The sequence below is a fragment of the Pholis gunnellus genome (assembly GCF_910591455.1).
Source record: "Pholis gunnellus genome assembly, chromosome: 6".
Lineage (NCBI taxonomy): Eukaryota > Metazoa > Chordata > Actinopteri > Perciformes > Pholidae > Pholis > Pholis gunnellus.
In genome coordinates this window covers 15,176,568-15,190,367 of record NC_136532.1, presented here as the reverse complement: position 1 = coordinate 15,190,367, position 13,800 = coordinate 15,176,568, and the positions used below count along the sequence as shown (strand labels likewise).

The window sequence follows — 13,800 nt, the reverse complement described above, 5'->3', positions numbered from 1 at the left end:
CCACCTAATTTCAGGCATCTAGCCAAAAAAAAGACTTTGAGACAAAGGAACCGGGTGTTCTCATTTACGGTTCTTAGGACTCATTCCTGCAGCACGCTATAATACCTACTGAGTGCAAGCTAGATTACTCACTGCAGTATTTTAGTTTTATCTATCAAGACATAAGATTCACAAAACCAAATGGAGATAAATGATAGTGTGACATGTTTCATAACTGTATTTTGTGTTCTGCCGTTAAAAGTGTTGATGAAGTTAGTCATGGAGTGATGTTGTTATGGGCATGCAAGATGCATTTACACATTTTGATCTGAGATCTCTTGAGTTAGATACTCACAGTTGTTAATTAAAAGTGATTGTAGGATCCTCTTGTGTTTGGTCATGCTGCAGAATGTTGCAGTTATTCTGCTCTCTGATTTAGAGTGACTCAAGGTCAAAGTCTGACGTCACTCTACGTGAAGTATATTTCAAAATAAAAGTATTGGTGGACTCCCATAATAGCCATAGCGGCCACCAACCTTTGGTCATAAGTAAATTGTCAGGAAATTCAAAGTACAGTTCTACAAATGTTGGAGTGTACCAATCTCCTCTTCTTTAGAGTGATAAGACAACTCTACAGCAGTACTGACTAATGCTCAGTAGAGGCTGAGCTGAACATGTTATATCCACATATCTTCACCTTCAGCATAACTTTGTGGTATGGAAACATTTCAGCATAAGACAGGAAACCTCAGGACAAAATGATACTCACAGCATCAAAAATCATAGACAAAGTTCTACCTCTCCTTGCTGAAACCTACACCATTAGACTATGGAAAAGGGGACTAAAGATTCTCCAAGACCTTTTGTCACCTTTCCAAATGATCTTTTTTTAACTTCATCCCAACCTTTTAAAAGACTGAAAAGTATTATAACCAGAGCAGCCAGGTTTTGCAACAGCACTTACCCAGAGGCAGTATATGCCCTTAACTTCTAAATAACGGACGTGCTGTAATTATTCCTGTGTATAAGACACAGTAAGGGTATGCATACAATGGTATACATCACAGCTGGTTTGTGGTGCTGATAGCATCTCCATGGGAACACTTGTTTTATGAGGTGGTGCTGCTGGTTTTAAGCCCTAAGGCAGTCACTGTATGTGATGTGAGGATTTAGTTTAGCGTGAGCTAACCAAACCAAATTCCTATCAGCTATTTCATGTTAAAGTGGCAATAAAGTATTCCATCTTGAAGATGGAATACTTTATTGATTCTGTCTACCGGATGAAAATTGAACAATATGAAATAGCATCCAGCAGGGGAAAATGAGTATACAAGCACGCAAAGAGAATATAAGATGAGCAGTAATGATTTAAGGTCTTTATCAACATTAAAATAACAAAGTGCAGCAGCTAATGAATACTAGTAATGTACATTGTTCTAAACTTGGATCTCTGAATTTGTATCAGCGTTTAAGCAACCTTGTTTACCAAAAACATGACATTGTCTCTCAACACACTTGTATCCTCTCTTAGGTGCCAACGCTTCAGCTCCTGACCAGCTGAGTTTGGCTCTGGCTTGGAACAGAGTGGACATCGCCCGCAGTCAAATCTTCATCTACGGACAGCAGTGGCCTGTAAGAAAGAACCATAAACAATATAAATGACAATAAACGTACCGCAGCAGAAATGCTGTTTGCTCAACAGCTGTTAATATTAATAACAATTGATATTGCATGCATTCAAGAAATGTGCTTCAGAATGCTTAACATTCACACAAAATAACGTGATTAGAAAGAGAAAGATGATGACTAAAACATCAAATAAAAGGATACTGTCAGCTGTAACAGGTGATTGTGATGCAGAAGGCAGCTCAGGATCAGTCCCGGGTTAAAGGTTCAGCACCGGACAAATGTTTGCAAATAATAATCAAGGATTGCTCTGGTTATCTGCGATCGCAATTGAGGAGTATGCATTCCTTGCAGTCTTCATGTTTAATTTTAGCTTAAGTTTATTTCAACTCTATTTTGGATGTTTGGTCTATAGAAGAGAGTTGTATAGAAACAAATAAAATAATGAAGTGTGGCTCTACTCACATGTTTTGTGAAATCCTATAATAATAATCATTTTGGTAGTTTAAGTAAGCGATGGTGATCAATCTTTATTTATTTCCATGCAGTGCTCTTGTATCAGTGGTATGCAGTGTGCGTGCTGTGTATGGTGTTGTCAGCATACGTATTCTCCATCCCATGTGCCTTAGGTGGGTTCGCTGGAGCAGGCGATGCTGGATGCCTTAGTTCTGGACAGAGTGGACTTTGTCAAGCTGCTGATTGAAAACGGAGTCAGTATGCACCGTTTCCTCACGCTTTCCAGACTGGAGGAGCTCTACAACACGGTAATAACAAATGCCCATTAAATGGTTTGTAAATACTAGTTGTGTTATCTTTTAGAAACACACAGTGTCCAACTAAAATATTGACTTAAAGGTTACTTATGCAAAAAAAACATGGTGCCGGTTTTGAACAATATAGCTGGCAGGGTCAGTTTTGTCCTAAAGAACTGTCGGTGATGGTAATAATATACTTATGTGCTGTGTTTGTTTGTTTTTCAACAGAGACATGGACCGTCCAACACGCTGTACCACCTCGTCAGAGATGTCAAAAAGGTAAGACCATCGCCGCCGTCCCTTTAGCTCTGTGGCTGTTCAGGCACATCGTATGGGAATGTTGGCTTGAATGTGTATATCAAAGAAGACACATTTGACTACATAGTTTCAGTTGCTTTTTTGCGTTGTGTGTTGCATCAATTAGTGTGTCTACATTTTGGTAGCCCTAGTTGCTGTTACTGCAAATAGAGGCCGGCATTTCTCTTTCAGCTGGAGTTGCGGGCTGCAGCGGCTGTGTAGAGCTATGCACGACTCTCATCCCTCTCATGACTTTTCAGCAATTTGCTCTGTGCTTTCTCTAAGGCACACACTGTCATGGTACACAAACACTACATGTATTAAAAACTGCTTTATCCACAGAACTTAAGTTTGAGCAAACTGAGGCCGCAGTGGAACAGCTGTGAGGCTGAGAAGGAAGAACTCAGTAGACACAATTTATTCATGTCTGTTTTTATTTGTTGTAATAAAAAACAGTATTAAGTGTGTTCCTTGAGCATGCAGTATCATCTGATTCTTTGAATAGTGATATTGCACATTCCCTTACATAACGTAGATGTTATTTTTCATCAGGACTGTGTATTTTACATGTCTAAGACGCTGAAATGGTGGAATCCTCTCTTTATGTATAGGTTTTGGCTGCACTTAAGCCAAAACACTTCAAGTGTTACAGTGTTTTTTTGCAGCCCATCTCCCATAGCATCTTGATGATTACTGCAATAAAATGCAGAAACCAAGAACTTTAAAATCAGCACATGTCTGCATGCCAATTAGGATTGATCCCACTGTTGAGAGATGATTGAGAGGTCAGCAACACCACCATTAGCATTGAAATATGTTCATTAATTAAAATGTTACTGATTACAGTAACGCCGCATGCTCCTCTGGGAGTCGCTGAAGAGGCTTGATGTTGTAATCACTCCTTCTTTACCTCTTTTCTGTCTTTAAACACAATTCTGATCTCACGTTGGTGCAGAGAAAATATGCAGTTAATATTCTCCCACAACGCTACTTTGCACACAGGCAAAACGCTCACACACACATACACCGCGTAGTGCATGGCATAACATCCTCATCTTTTTTGCAGAGCTGTGTGTAATTGCCATAGTGTAGCTGAGTGTTTGTGTCTCGTTGTTGTTTCAGAGTATGATGCTAATTCGATTGAACTGCCGTCTCTCGGATTGAGTCACCATGTCATCGCTGTTTTCTTTCTCATTCTTCTCTGTGGATTGTTTTGTCACACTCTTCACAGGTAGTGTTTTGATTCGAATGCAGATGTTGCGCTAATAACAGCTGTACGGTCCGGTGAAGGCCGCTCTCAGGTTTAATCTAGTTCATTCATTAGATTGTGTGAAACCTGAGTCAGAAGACAGAGAATCACAGAGATTGGCTTGTAGACTAAAGCTGCCAAAGCAGAAATTGGTTTTCCTACGGAGTAAATGAACAATGCAGTTTTGTGGACAAAGGTTGGTAGCAATACACTTTGTGTCTCAGGATATTAGGTGAAACTCTGAATGTAACAGGTGGTCTTTCTTCTTAGCTCTCTTTGCTAATTGAAAGTAGAAATGGGCCTGAACTATTGATGCATGGGAACACTAACTTAATTTATATTGCATTATACATTTTATTGGAACATTCTTGTGATAATCTGGTGAGCGTCGGTACGTTTGGCAAAAAGACAGGTGTTACATTTGATATTCAGAAATAGCAGCAAAAGCTATTTGCAATGTAAAGATATTGTGGAGTATTGTCTTCCTGAGGAAAGAATGAAGTCACTCTCCCTCTGTGTGTTGTAATCTGAGTTTCATGCTTTTCTTCTAGTGCATGTGAGACGTTCTGTTGTATCCCACTGGTTAGCTGCTAGCTGCTAGCTCAGCTGTCTCCATGTTGAGAGACATGTGGAGGCAATTATATTGTCTGAATTCTGTATTGAGCACCTTTTAAGTACTGGCTGTTAATGCAGTGGCTATGTTGTAGAGAACTTTTCAGGAGAGCAACTTGAACTTAACTGCACTGCAGAATTAAAAACAGCAGCGCTCTAAGCTCTCAGTGTGTACTCACACAAGGTGTAAACAAACAGTTATTAGCTTGAGCTTCACTACCACAGGGAATTACAGAGGGCTTGGCTGACCGCAGACTAGTGCTTTTGAACTATATATATGAGTGTGAGGAGGTGAAGCTTTGTGTTCACTTTGAACCACGGATGTATGAGAAGACAAACAGTATCTAGGGCTCTCTTTACTTCAAAGTGTATCAGATGGCCTACAGGGCTTTGCCAGGCTTTACCACCAATGAAATGATAAGTCTTTGGATGTGACGACAGGATAGGGATAGCACAGTTTTCTGGGATCTCACATCTGATTGGAGAGTGATGGAGGTAGTGAGAGAGGTGTAAAGATGTGTAAGGTAATTGGCGTATCTCAAAGGAACAGTGGGGGTCAGAATAATGACTGCAGCATCTGGGGTTGATGTTGAGGGCACAAGGAGGAGCCGCGAGAGTTGATATAGTTATCGTCCTGAGCTTCTGTTTCAATAATGATTCTAGCTTGCAGCCTTAATAGCTGTCTGTCTTTCCATGCTATTGCCCCTCTCTTCCAGGCTAATGAGACATAACAACTCTCTCTTTCTTTTCCTTTCTTCAAGACTGCATTGAACCTCACTGTGAAGATCTCATTATTTCCCTAAATGCAATTATAACAAATCATTGTTTTTTTACGCTATTTTTAATTGTCTTTATATTTTCTCTATGAATCAAATTGCACCTTTCTACTCCCCTGTAAGAGAACAAGTTACAGCTTGGTGCTTTACTGATTCATTGTTCAAGAGAGCTTTCAGGAACGATACCACACCTGAGACTGTAACCAGTTTTTGGTTCAACCAATCACAAGACTGGAGGAATAGCTCCAGATGTCTAGATTCAAACCAGGATACAAATGGTTTTAAAGAATGCAAAGTGCCAAAACATAAACTGAACCACAGTCTGGTTGAGATGACAATTTAATAAAGAGGCTGGAAGAGAGATCTTGGCTGAGAGTTTCTGTGTGTCTCATTTCCGCTGCTCTTGCTCACTGACATTGTGTGTTCTTTCCAAGCGAGAATATCCAGGGTTCAGTTGGATCTACTTCAAGGTGAATCCGATAATCATGTTTTTCTTTCATAGCCAAAAACACTTTGATATGGATTTTGTGAAGTGAGTGTGTATGTTTTGTACACTTTATCCCTCTTGTTTATCCTCCTTTATTAATCAAGTGGCTTGGGTTGCTGCCTGTTAACACTGTATGGTTTTCTAGGGAAATCTGCCCCCGGACTACCGCATCAGCCTCATCGACATTGGACTGGTCATAGAATACCTCATGGGCGGGGCATATCGGTGCAACTACACCAGGAAGAGATTCAGAACTCTGTACCACAACCTCTTTGGACCCAAGAGGGTGAGTGAATGATTCTCATCTCATCATTTCAACACTGATGTCTGGGATTTATTTTGATGTCATTATTCAAAGGACCAGTATCACTGAAATGAGCCTCATGGTCAAATTATGATAAGATAAGAGCACGATGAATAATACGGCCAAATTATGTTTTATAATGAAATGAATAAAATACTAATCAGGGGCCGTGTACTCAAGGACAGACCTTGCTGATGCGAGTAGTAAATTAGCATGTGCACGTTAGTTGTGACCTGACCGAATGAGCGGGAGACCTGAGCAAGTGTGATACTTGATGTTTTGGAGGAGGGATGGCAAAAGTGAGTAAACTGCATACTGTAATGTGATTTGTTTTTTATACTGCAAGTGGATTCTGAGCTTTGTTTTGTTTAGAAGATGATGTTTTTATAGATATCAGGAAACTCTTTGACTGAAATGGCAAGAAATATTTTCTCAAGGAAGAAATGAACATCAACCGACTGCTACTATTTTGGTTAGCTAATGTAGCATCAGGATGGAATATGAATCTATATATCTCAGCCTGACAGCCCAAAATTACACCATTCAAAAAACGTTACATTAGGGAATTCATTGTCACTGAATCCACACAAATTATGATCACCTCCAAACAAGGTGGTGTTCATCGGCAGAGGTCGAACATAAAAGTCGTCCTCCTGTTATTCTCCATTTCGTCATTAAGTAGACACACGATGCAACAAATCGTTCATCTATAGCAGTGGCTCTTCATCGTGTGCCTTCATAACCCCAGTAATATACACACTTCATATCAATTACTACAGTATTCATCTCACTGATTAGCACACCTTCAACCAAAAGCGGAGGAACTGATCACTGAAATCATGTACTGTAGCATTTGGAAGTTGTGTGTTTTTACAACACACAAACTGCACATTATTTAGTCTATGTTCATGTTCTGATGTATAATTCTCTCATTCTGCCTCAATACCTCACACACTGCCACAGGTGTGATGAAAATAGAAGTATACACAGCTGTGTCTGAAACGCCATAATTCTGCTTGATTGTGCACCTTTGTGTTTGTATGTTTGAGTATGTGTGTTTGTGAGTGTGTGTATGTGGGTATTCATGTGCCTGTTTATCACATTGTATGTCTGCAATGACGGCAACAAAGCACCTGGACAGATGCAGATAAAGCGAGAGAGAGAGAGAGAGAGAGAGAGAGAGAGAGAGAGAGAGAGAAAAAGAGAGAGAGAGAAAAAGAGAGAGAAAGATCCAATTTACTGTGATTTTGTTGATGAAATAAACGTGCGATCACATAGTCATGTGCGCACACACTCACACACACATATGTTAACTAAGAACAAAGCCTTGAAATAGATGCAGATATCAAAATCCCCACAGGAGACCTGAGCTATTTTTACCAACTCAGATGATGGTTCATGAATGCATAATTCAGACATGCCCTGCTTTAATACAGCTACACAGTACTGTACCAAATGCACAAATACACTCTGCTTTTAATACATGCAAACATGCAACCGTAAGAGATTGTTGCTGTATGTACAGCAATCACAACAGAACCAAACTGCTATTCTCAAAGAACACCATTAAACTTAAAGTGAGTGACACCGTATAATAGACGATTTCTGGTCTCATGTGAGTGAGTCTGTCTGTCAATCTGTGCTGTGTTGTGCTTATAGAGTAAATTACTCTATAAAATACATTAGACAAGGTCTTGTTCTGCTTGTTTATGTTTTTGTTGCTTTTCTAGCCCAAAGCCCTGAAACTGCTGGGGATGGAGGTGAGTGTTGATCTCATCGAGATTGTTATTCAGTCATTTCTTCACTATTCCTCTCCCTCGTTTAAAACACACTCTTTTCCCTCATAACGTGTTGATTGTATAGTCATTCTGCAGGACCTTTCCGGCAAAAGTAGTCGTCAAGTGTGTGCTGTGTGCCTTACTGTCTTTGAAAGGAAGACCTCGAGGCGTATTTAATTTATTTTGCTGGCAATCTGTATACACGTTTGAGCCAGTTGAAGGCTCGTCGTCAGATAACATTATTCATACATTTCACACTACCTTGTACAAATATATTTTCAATTTCCTTTTTTCTCAGATTTATGATATGAAAAAATAAACAAAAATGTATGACTACATAACTGCTTCATGGTTCCAGACTCTTATACCACATTTCAGAGCAGCCTAGTTACATTGAACTGAATTGATCATGGCTGACCTAAAAGGGTTTACATCATACATTGATTGTGTACTACCGTGTATCCATGGTGTACAAACCATGAAGTATCTGAATCATAAAGCTTTTATCACAGTATGTGTCTACAGTTTTCTCAGAGGTATATCTAATGTGCATGGCTGTCCATTCCTTTGTAAGTCTGCCTTTTTGAAATCCGTCTCCCTGTTAGTGTGTGTTCTCTCTTTGTTCGTGTCTGTCAAAGTCATTACCTCAATGCCTTGCTCTCCTTTTGTATTCCAGTTTATCATGTAATCAGTATGGCAACCTGGACATAGTAGCCATACATATATGACTCTGCAATAATTTCTAAATATCCATAAAATCACAAACTGCTATAAATGGAGTGTCGCTTTCTAGTATTACTGTGTAATTTACTACACTGTTATCATATCCAGGTAATCTGTCTGAAAGCAAGCAGCAATTGTAAAAACCACTGAAGGTCATTTGTCAGACCTCTGTAATTGATCAACTGTCAGTAGTCCTCAACTGTTAAAATGACATTTTTGGAGATCCTGCTGACATGCCATTAAGACACTAACTGGCAGTGTCAATCTCTCCAGAGATAGGGAGTCAACCTGGAGACATAAAAAGTAAAATCCTACAAGAATATTTGATTAAAAAGTGTATAAGACCATGCCTGTTATGTATATTTTGTGTGTAGCACTTTGTCCTTCCACCTTCGTCCACCAAAGTCTGATTTTGCTTCTGCATTCAACTCACTTTCATCATGTGGAGGGCGAGCCATTTTCAAAAATACAAGATGAAAATGTTCGCCGGGTGACATGACCCCTCTAGACATTAGACTTATGTGGCCAAACACAGGGCCGGTCCTTCAGAGATAAAGTCAAGGGTTCGATCCACATTCTTGGGTATCTTTTCGAATTCAGAACCCAAGGCTACATAAATAAAATAAATACATAGATAAATAGTTCAACATCAATTTAAGACACTCCTAATCTTGTTCTGGTAATAAACATTATCTGTAACAAGTCACTACAAAATATGAATATCAACATAGCCGTCTCCTTCTCTTTCCCACCCAACTAACTTGCTCCTGATCTGCAGGATGACATGCCCATCCGCAGAGGCCGCCAGAAGACGACACGCAAACGAGAGGAGGAAGTAGACATCGATTTGGACGACCCCGAAATCAACCACTTCCCTTTCCCCTTCCATGAGCTTATGGTGTGGGCCGTGCTTATGAAACGTCAGAAGATGGCGCTGTTCTTTTGGCAGCATGGGGAAGAGGCCATGGCCAAGGCCTTGGTAGCGTGTAAGCTTTGTAAAGCCATGGCACACGAAGCCTCAGAGAACGACATGGTGGATGACATCTCCCAGGAATTAAACCACAACTCCAGGTGGGTGAAACGAAATATGTGCCATCTGTCGCGATATTTCAACTACGTGTGATTTTGTAGTCCTGAGCACGAATTCTCTCACAGAAACATTTCTGCACTAAATGATTCATGCGAAGTCGAGTGGTGAGTCTAGACGGGAACGTATACCTTCACACTCCATCACCTATGTGCAGATACACACACGAACACACTAACATGCCGTCTTCCCTCTAAACCCTCTAACCTGTTTCACACTACTCTAGGCTCCTATGGGATCCAAAAATCTTGTAACGTGCATTTTCGTAAGTTTAGGATATGCATTTGAGATGAAGGCAATCACCTAGAGATAAAAATGCTGGCTATGGAAATGACTGTTAATTAGGAGGAAATCTTGTAGATACTGGAAATGAAGCACAGCCACAACCAACCAAAACTCCCCACGCACACACATACTTACACACATTTTCAAAGAACAGCGGCTTATTTTGAGTTTACTTTCCACAGAGAATTTGGCTGGCTTCCTTAGCAGAGCTCATTTATCTACATACATTTTTATATCTTCATATGCAGTGGTTGTAAACACATTTCCGTGTGTGTTTGGATAAACTCGAGGGATATTTGTGTGAACGTGTGAAAAGTAAAATGTGTATACAGTAATTCCTACATGCTGTAGGGAGTTGGTCTTCCAAGGCACTTGCAAGCAAACTGTATATACGTTTGGAATATTCACCTTTATATTTCTTGATATATCATATAAGGCATTTGAAAAGCCTCTCAGAAAACAGAAATATCTTCAGTCGTTCACGCAACTCAGCTGAACTGTGTCATGTGCTGTGCATCAAGACATTGTGAGCCCTTGTTTTGTAAATCTCCCAAACCCCAGCCATGTTAGTGACTTTTGACACTACACAGGACAGATTGCTTTCCAGTGTAGTGTGCAATATTGTGCTGTGTGTTTTTCAGAGGCTGAAATTAAGGTGAAACTTGATCCCAGAGCACTGATTTATGTTTTTATTGTCTGGAAGGGGATGTATTAAAATGCTGGTGGGGTGGTGCTTTGCAGTTTTGAAAATGTGATAGTGCGAGTTTGTGTATATGTGTGTGTTATGGCCACATTACAGCTCCATATTCAGATTTTTCCCAAATAATGATGTCATATTATCTCTGTAGTTCTGTAATCGTAACTTTGAAATCTGCACACAGCTTCCTCTGTTCAGCATGCAGTATACACACATTATGAACTTGAACGACCACATTCACCTTGGAAAAGATACAGACATAATTACCAGGAAAAATGTTGGCCGTCTTTGCTGTAAACATGTGTCTGCATCGACTAAAGGAATTAGATATGCTTGTCATGTAAGGCCTTGCCCATGACATGTGCTGTGTTAATATGCAAAGTGTTGTATTGGTGTGTGAGTATGCAAATAATCTAATCTCCTTCAAAATTTGGCCAGATGGTCGCTGATTCCTTGACCAGATTCATTACATTTTTACATGTTTAGACAAAGTGTGTCATTGTCTCCGTTCATGTCTCAGTGTGCCTGTATATGTCCTGCATATCATTTCCCAGAGAGTTTGCCCAGCTGGCAGTGGAACTCCTAGACCAGTCCTATAAACAGGATGAGCAGATGGCCATGAAGCTGCTGACGTACGAGCTGAAGAACTGGAGCAACGCCACCTGCCTGCAGCTGGCGGTAGCGGCCAAACACAGAGATTTCATCGCTCACACCTGCAGTCAGATGCTTCTGACCGACATGTGGATGGGACGCCTGCGCATGCGCAAGAACTCAGGCCTGAAGGTAATAGAAGTGAGCCAGATGTTTGGGATAACCTGCGGGTAAAGAAACACATACTTACATTATATAAATGGTCTGTGCACTTCACAGTGACTTCAGGCTTCGATGTTCGAGAGGCAGAGTTGTATCGGAATTCTTGAATCCCTAAGAGAAGTTGGGAAGGGAAAGTAATGAGAAACCCGCGTACCTCCCTGAGAAACTACCATAGAGGCAGCCTAAATCACTCCTGTGGATCTGCTGATTGGCTCACAGAAAAGTGGAGAGTGGTTGTATGGAAATGACCAGGTGTGATGTGTGGAAATGTGCGCATGTGAAGCTAGAGGAGAGAATTTATGTTTACCTTTCTGTTGAACATTTATGAAAAACTGTACATTGCTTTGGACATAATGTGCCTATATTAAAAGCAGAGGCCACCCAGTATCAGGTTAGTACAAATGTATAAGTTCATATGTTGGCTGATAGTATAGAGAAATTGCAGTAAGAAATGCCTATTGTACGATCCAAACCATACAGGTGGGAAAATGAAAGTAGATACTAGTCTGTCTGCTCATAACTGTGGTTTGACCAAGATGACTCATTCCCAAGAATGTTCTCCACATTTTGTGTGCACTGGACTGGACAAGTCACCAGAGTCAGTCTGTTTAAAATGATATTATACCAAACATAGATTTTAAATCCTGCAGTTTGGTTGATATCAGTTGTTCAATACTGTACCTGAAGCTTTGTGTTCTCAGTCACTAAAGTCTTTTATTGTGTTTCAAGCCTTAAAGACATAACACAAGTAATGATAATGCACTTTTCAGAACAGATGTCACAAAGTGCTTCACAAGTCAATTAAAGCAAATGAATGAAGGAAAAGTAAAATCAATAAAATAACTATTTAAACAGAACATCACAATGCATATCAATAACAACATCACAGTGAAATAGTAAAGAGGGGATAATATATATGATCATGTGTATATATATATATATATATATATATATATATATATATATATATATATATATATATATATATATACACACATACAGATACTGTATATGATCTATTGTATACTCTGGTGCAAGTTGTGCTTTAAGAGTGAATAGTACAAAATTGAAATTAACTGTGATGCTTTTGTTGCCCATTAAAAGCCTGGCAGCAGAATTTTCAACCAGTACATGGTACGCAGTTCAGTTCAATCAAAGAGACCAACAGAGTAATGTTGATAACAGATAAATGCAGCTGTTTTTATAGAGGTAAGATAAGTTCAAATGTGACACCTCAAGTGTCTTGTGATACAGTATAGTTATCTTGAGACGACAGGGAAGAGGAGGAGGATTCGCCAGAGGAAAGAGAAACGTTAGGAGTGTGTCGGGCACCGTTGCCCTCCTGGTTGAACTTTCACCACAACTTCATTATTAATCCTAAAAAGTATTTTCTTAAGCCAAAGAGGACAGAAGAACTGACCTTAATTACTCAAAAAAAATCCCACATATTTCATATGGAGGCTTGTGTGGTAAACATCCCTTTGAGACGAGGGGAGAGGTTTCGGTGAAGACTGGTGGTTGACTTTTGAGCAATTTTTGCTCATGTGGGTGATAGGAGGCAGCTGCTGAGATCAGAGAGGTTAACGTTATTTATAATGAAGAGTTGCCCCGGGAGTTGCTGAAGGGAAGCCTGGATTCACACTCATTCATACATAGAGTGAGACGGGATGATGGGTGTCGCTGGCTAGCTTCATGGAGCAGGGCAGACACAGTGCTTTAAGTGTGGTTTGGCCTTTGCAGGCGGGAGGGAGAGAGGGCGCCGCTAAAGCAAGCTCATTGAAGCAGAAAGACAGAAAGCAAACCAAGAGTGGAACAAACAAGATTCGGTGCCCCCAGGAGTTCATGATATACAGCAAATAACGTTGTCAAAATGTTGTCAAGATAATATGTGTGCACATTTCTGAGTTGCTATAGTTGTGAGGGAAGCCATGTGCTACCCTCCAACACGCTAACTCATATCAGAACATGGTAACTGAAGGCTACAGATGGACTATGCATTGCAAAGATGAGTATATTGATTACTTCTCACATCAGTAAGTATGACAAATTACTGACATCTTTGCTTTTGACTCCTTGACACTACTGTTGACAAGAGAAGCTGAGACATCAGTTCCTGTGCTGTGGTTAATTTCTCACTTGTCACTAATCCTGCTCCTTCACCCTCCTTCATTCTATCCTTTTCATATATTTAGTCATTTTGCCATCTGACTTTACTGACAGCTTTGTTATTAAATTATGAAATTAACTGTCTCGATTTTCATACCTCAGAAATTGATGTAAACTTAAATTGCTTACATTTCCGTTCAAGTTTGAGCCAGTAGTCGATGGAATG

General features: G+C 40.0%; 1 protein-coding gene across 9 annotated transcripts in view; it reads left to right on the top strand.

Moving 5' to 3' along the window:
* trpm3 (transient receptor potential cation channel, subfamily M, member 3) overlaps positions 1 to 13,800 on the top strand; it is a gene marked incomplete at both ends in the record, with an annotated part of 121,564 nt that overhangs the window by 94,424 nt on the left and 13,340 nt on the right. For 4 of the 9 annotated variants that reach the window (XM_079161179.1, XM_079161184.1, XM_079161181.1 and 1 more), the window contains 7 exons: positions 1,511 to 1,611; positions 2,235 to 2,369; positions 2,589 to 2,639; positions 5,927 to 6,067; positions 7,816 to 7,845; positions 9,365 to 9,657; positions 11,210 to 11,438. In XM_079161179.1, the coding sequence (XP_079017305.1) occupies positions 1,511 to 1,611; positions 2,235 to 2,369; positions 2,589 to 2,639; positions 5,927 to 6,067; positions 7,816 to 7,845; positions 9,365 to 9,657; positions 11,210 to 11,438 (980 nt within the window). Of the gene's footprint in view, positions 1 to 1,510; positions 1,612 to 2,234; positions 2,370 to 2,588; positions 2,640 to 5,728; positions 5,765 to 5,926; positions 6,068 to 7,815; positions 7,846 to 9,364; positions 9,658 to 11,209; positions 11,439 to 13,800 lie in introns of all 9 variants that reach the window. The other 5 variants (XM_079161178.1, XM_079161186.1, XM_079161182.1 and 2 more) reach the window with 3 other exon arrangements.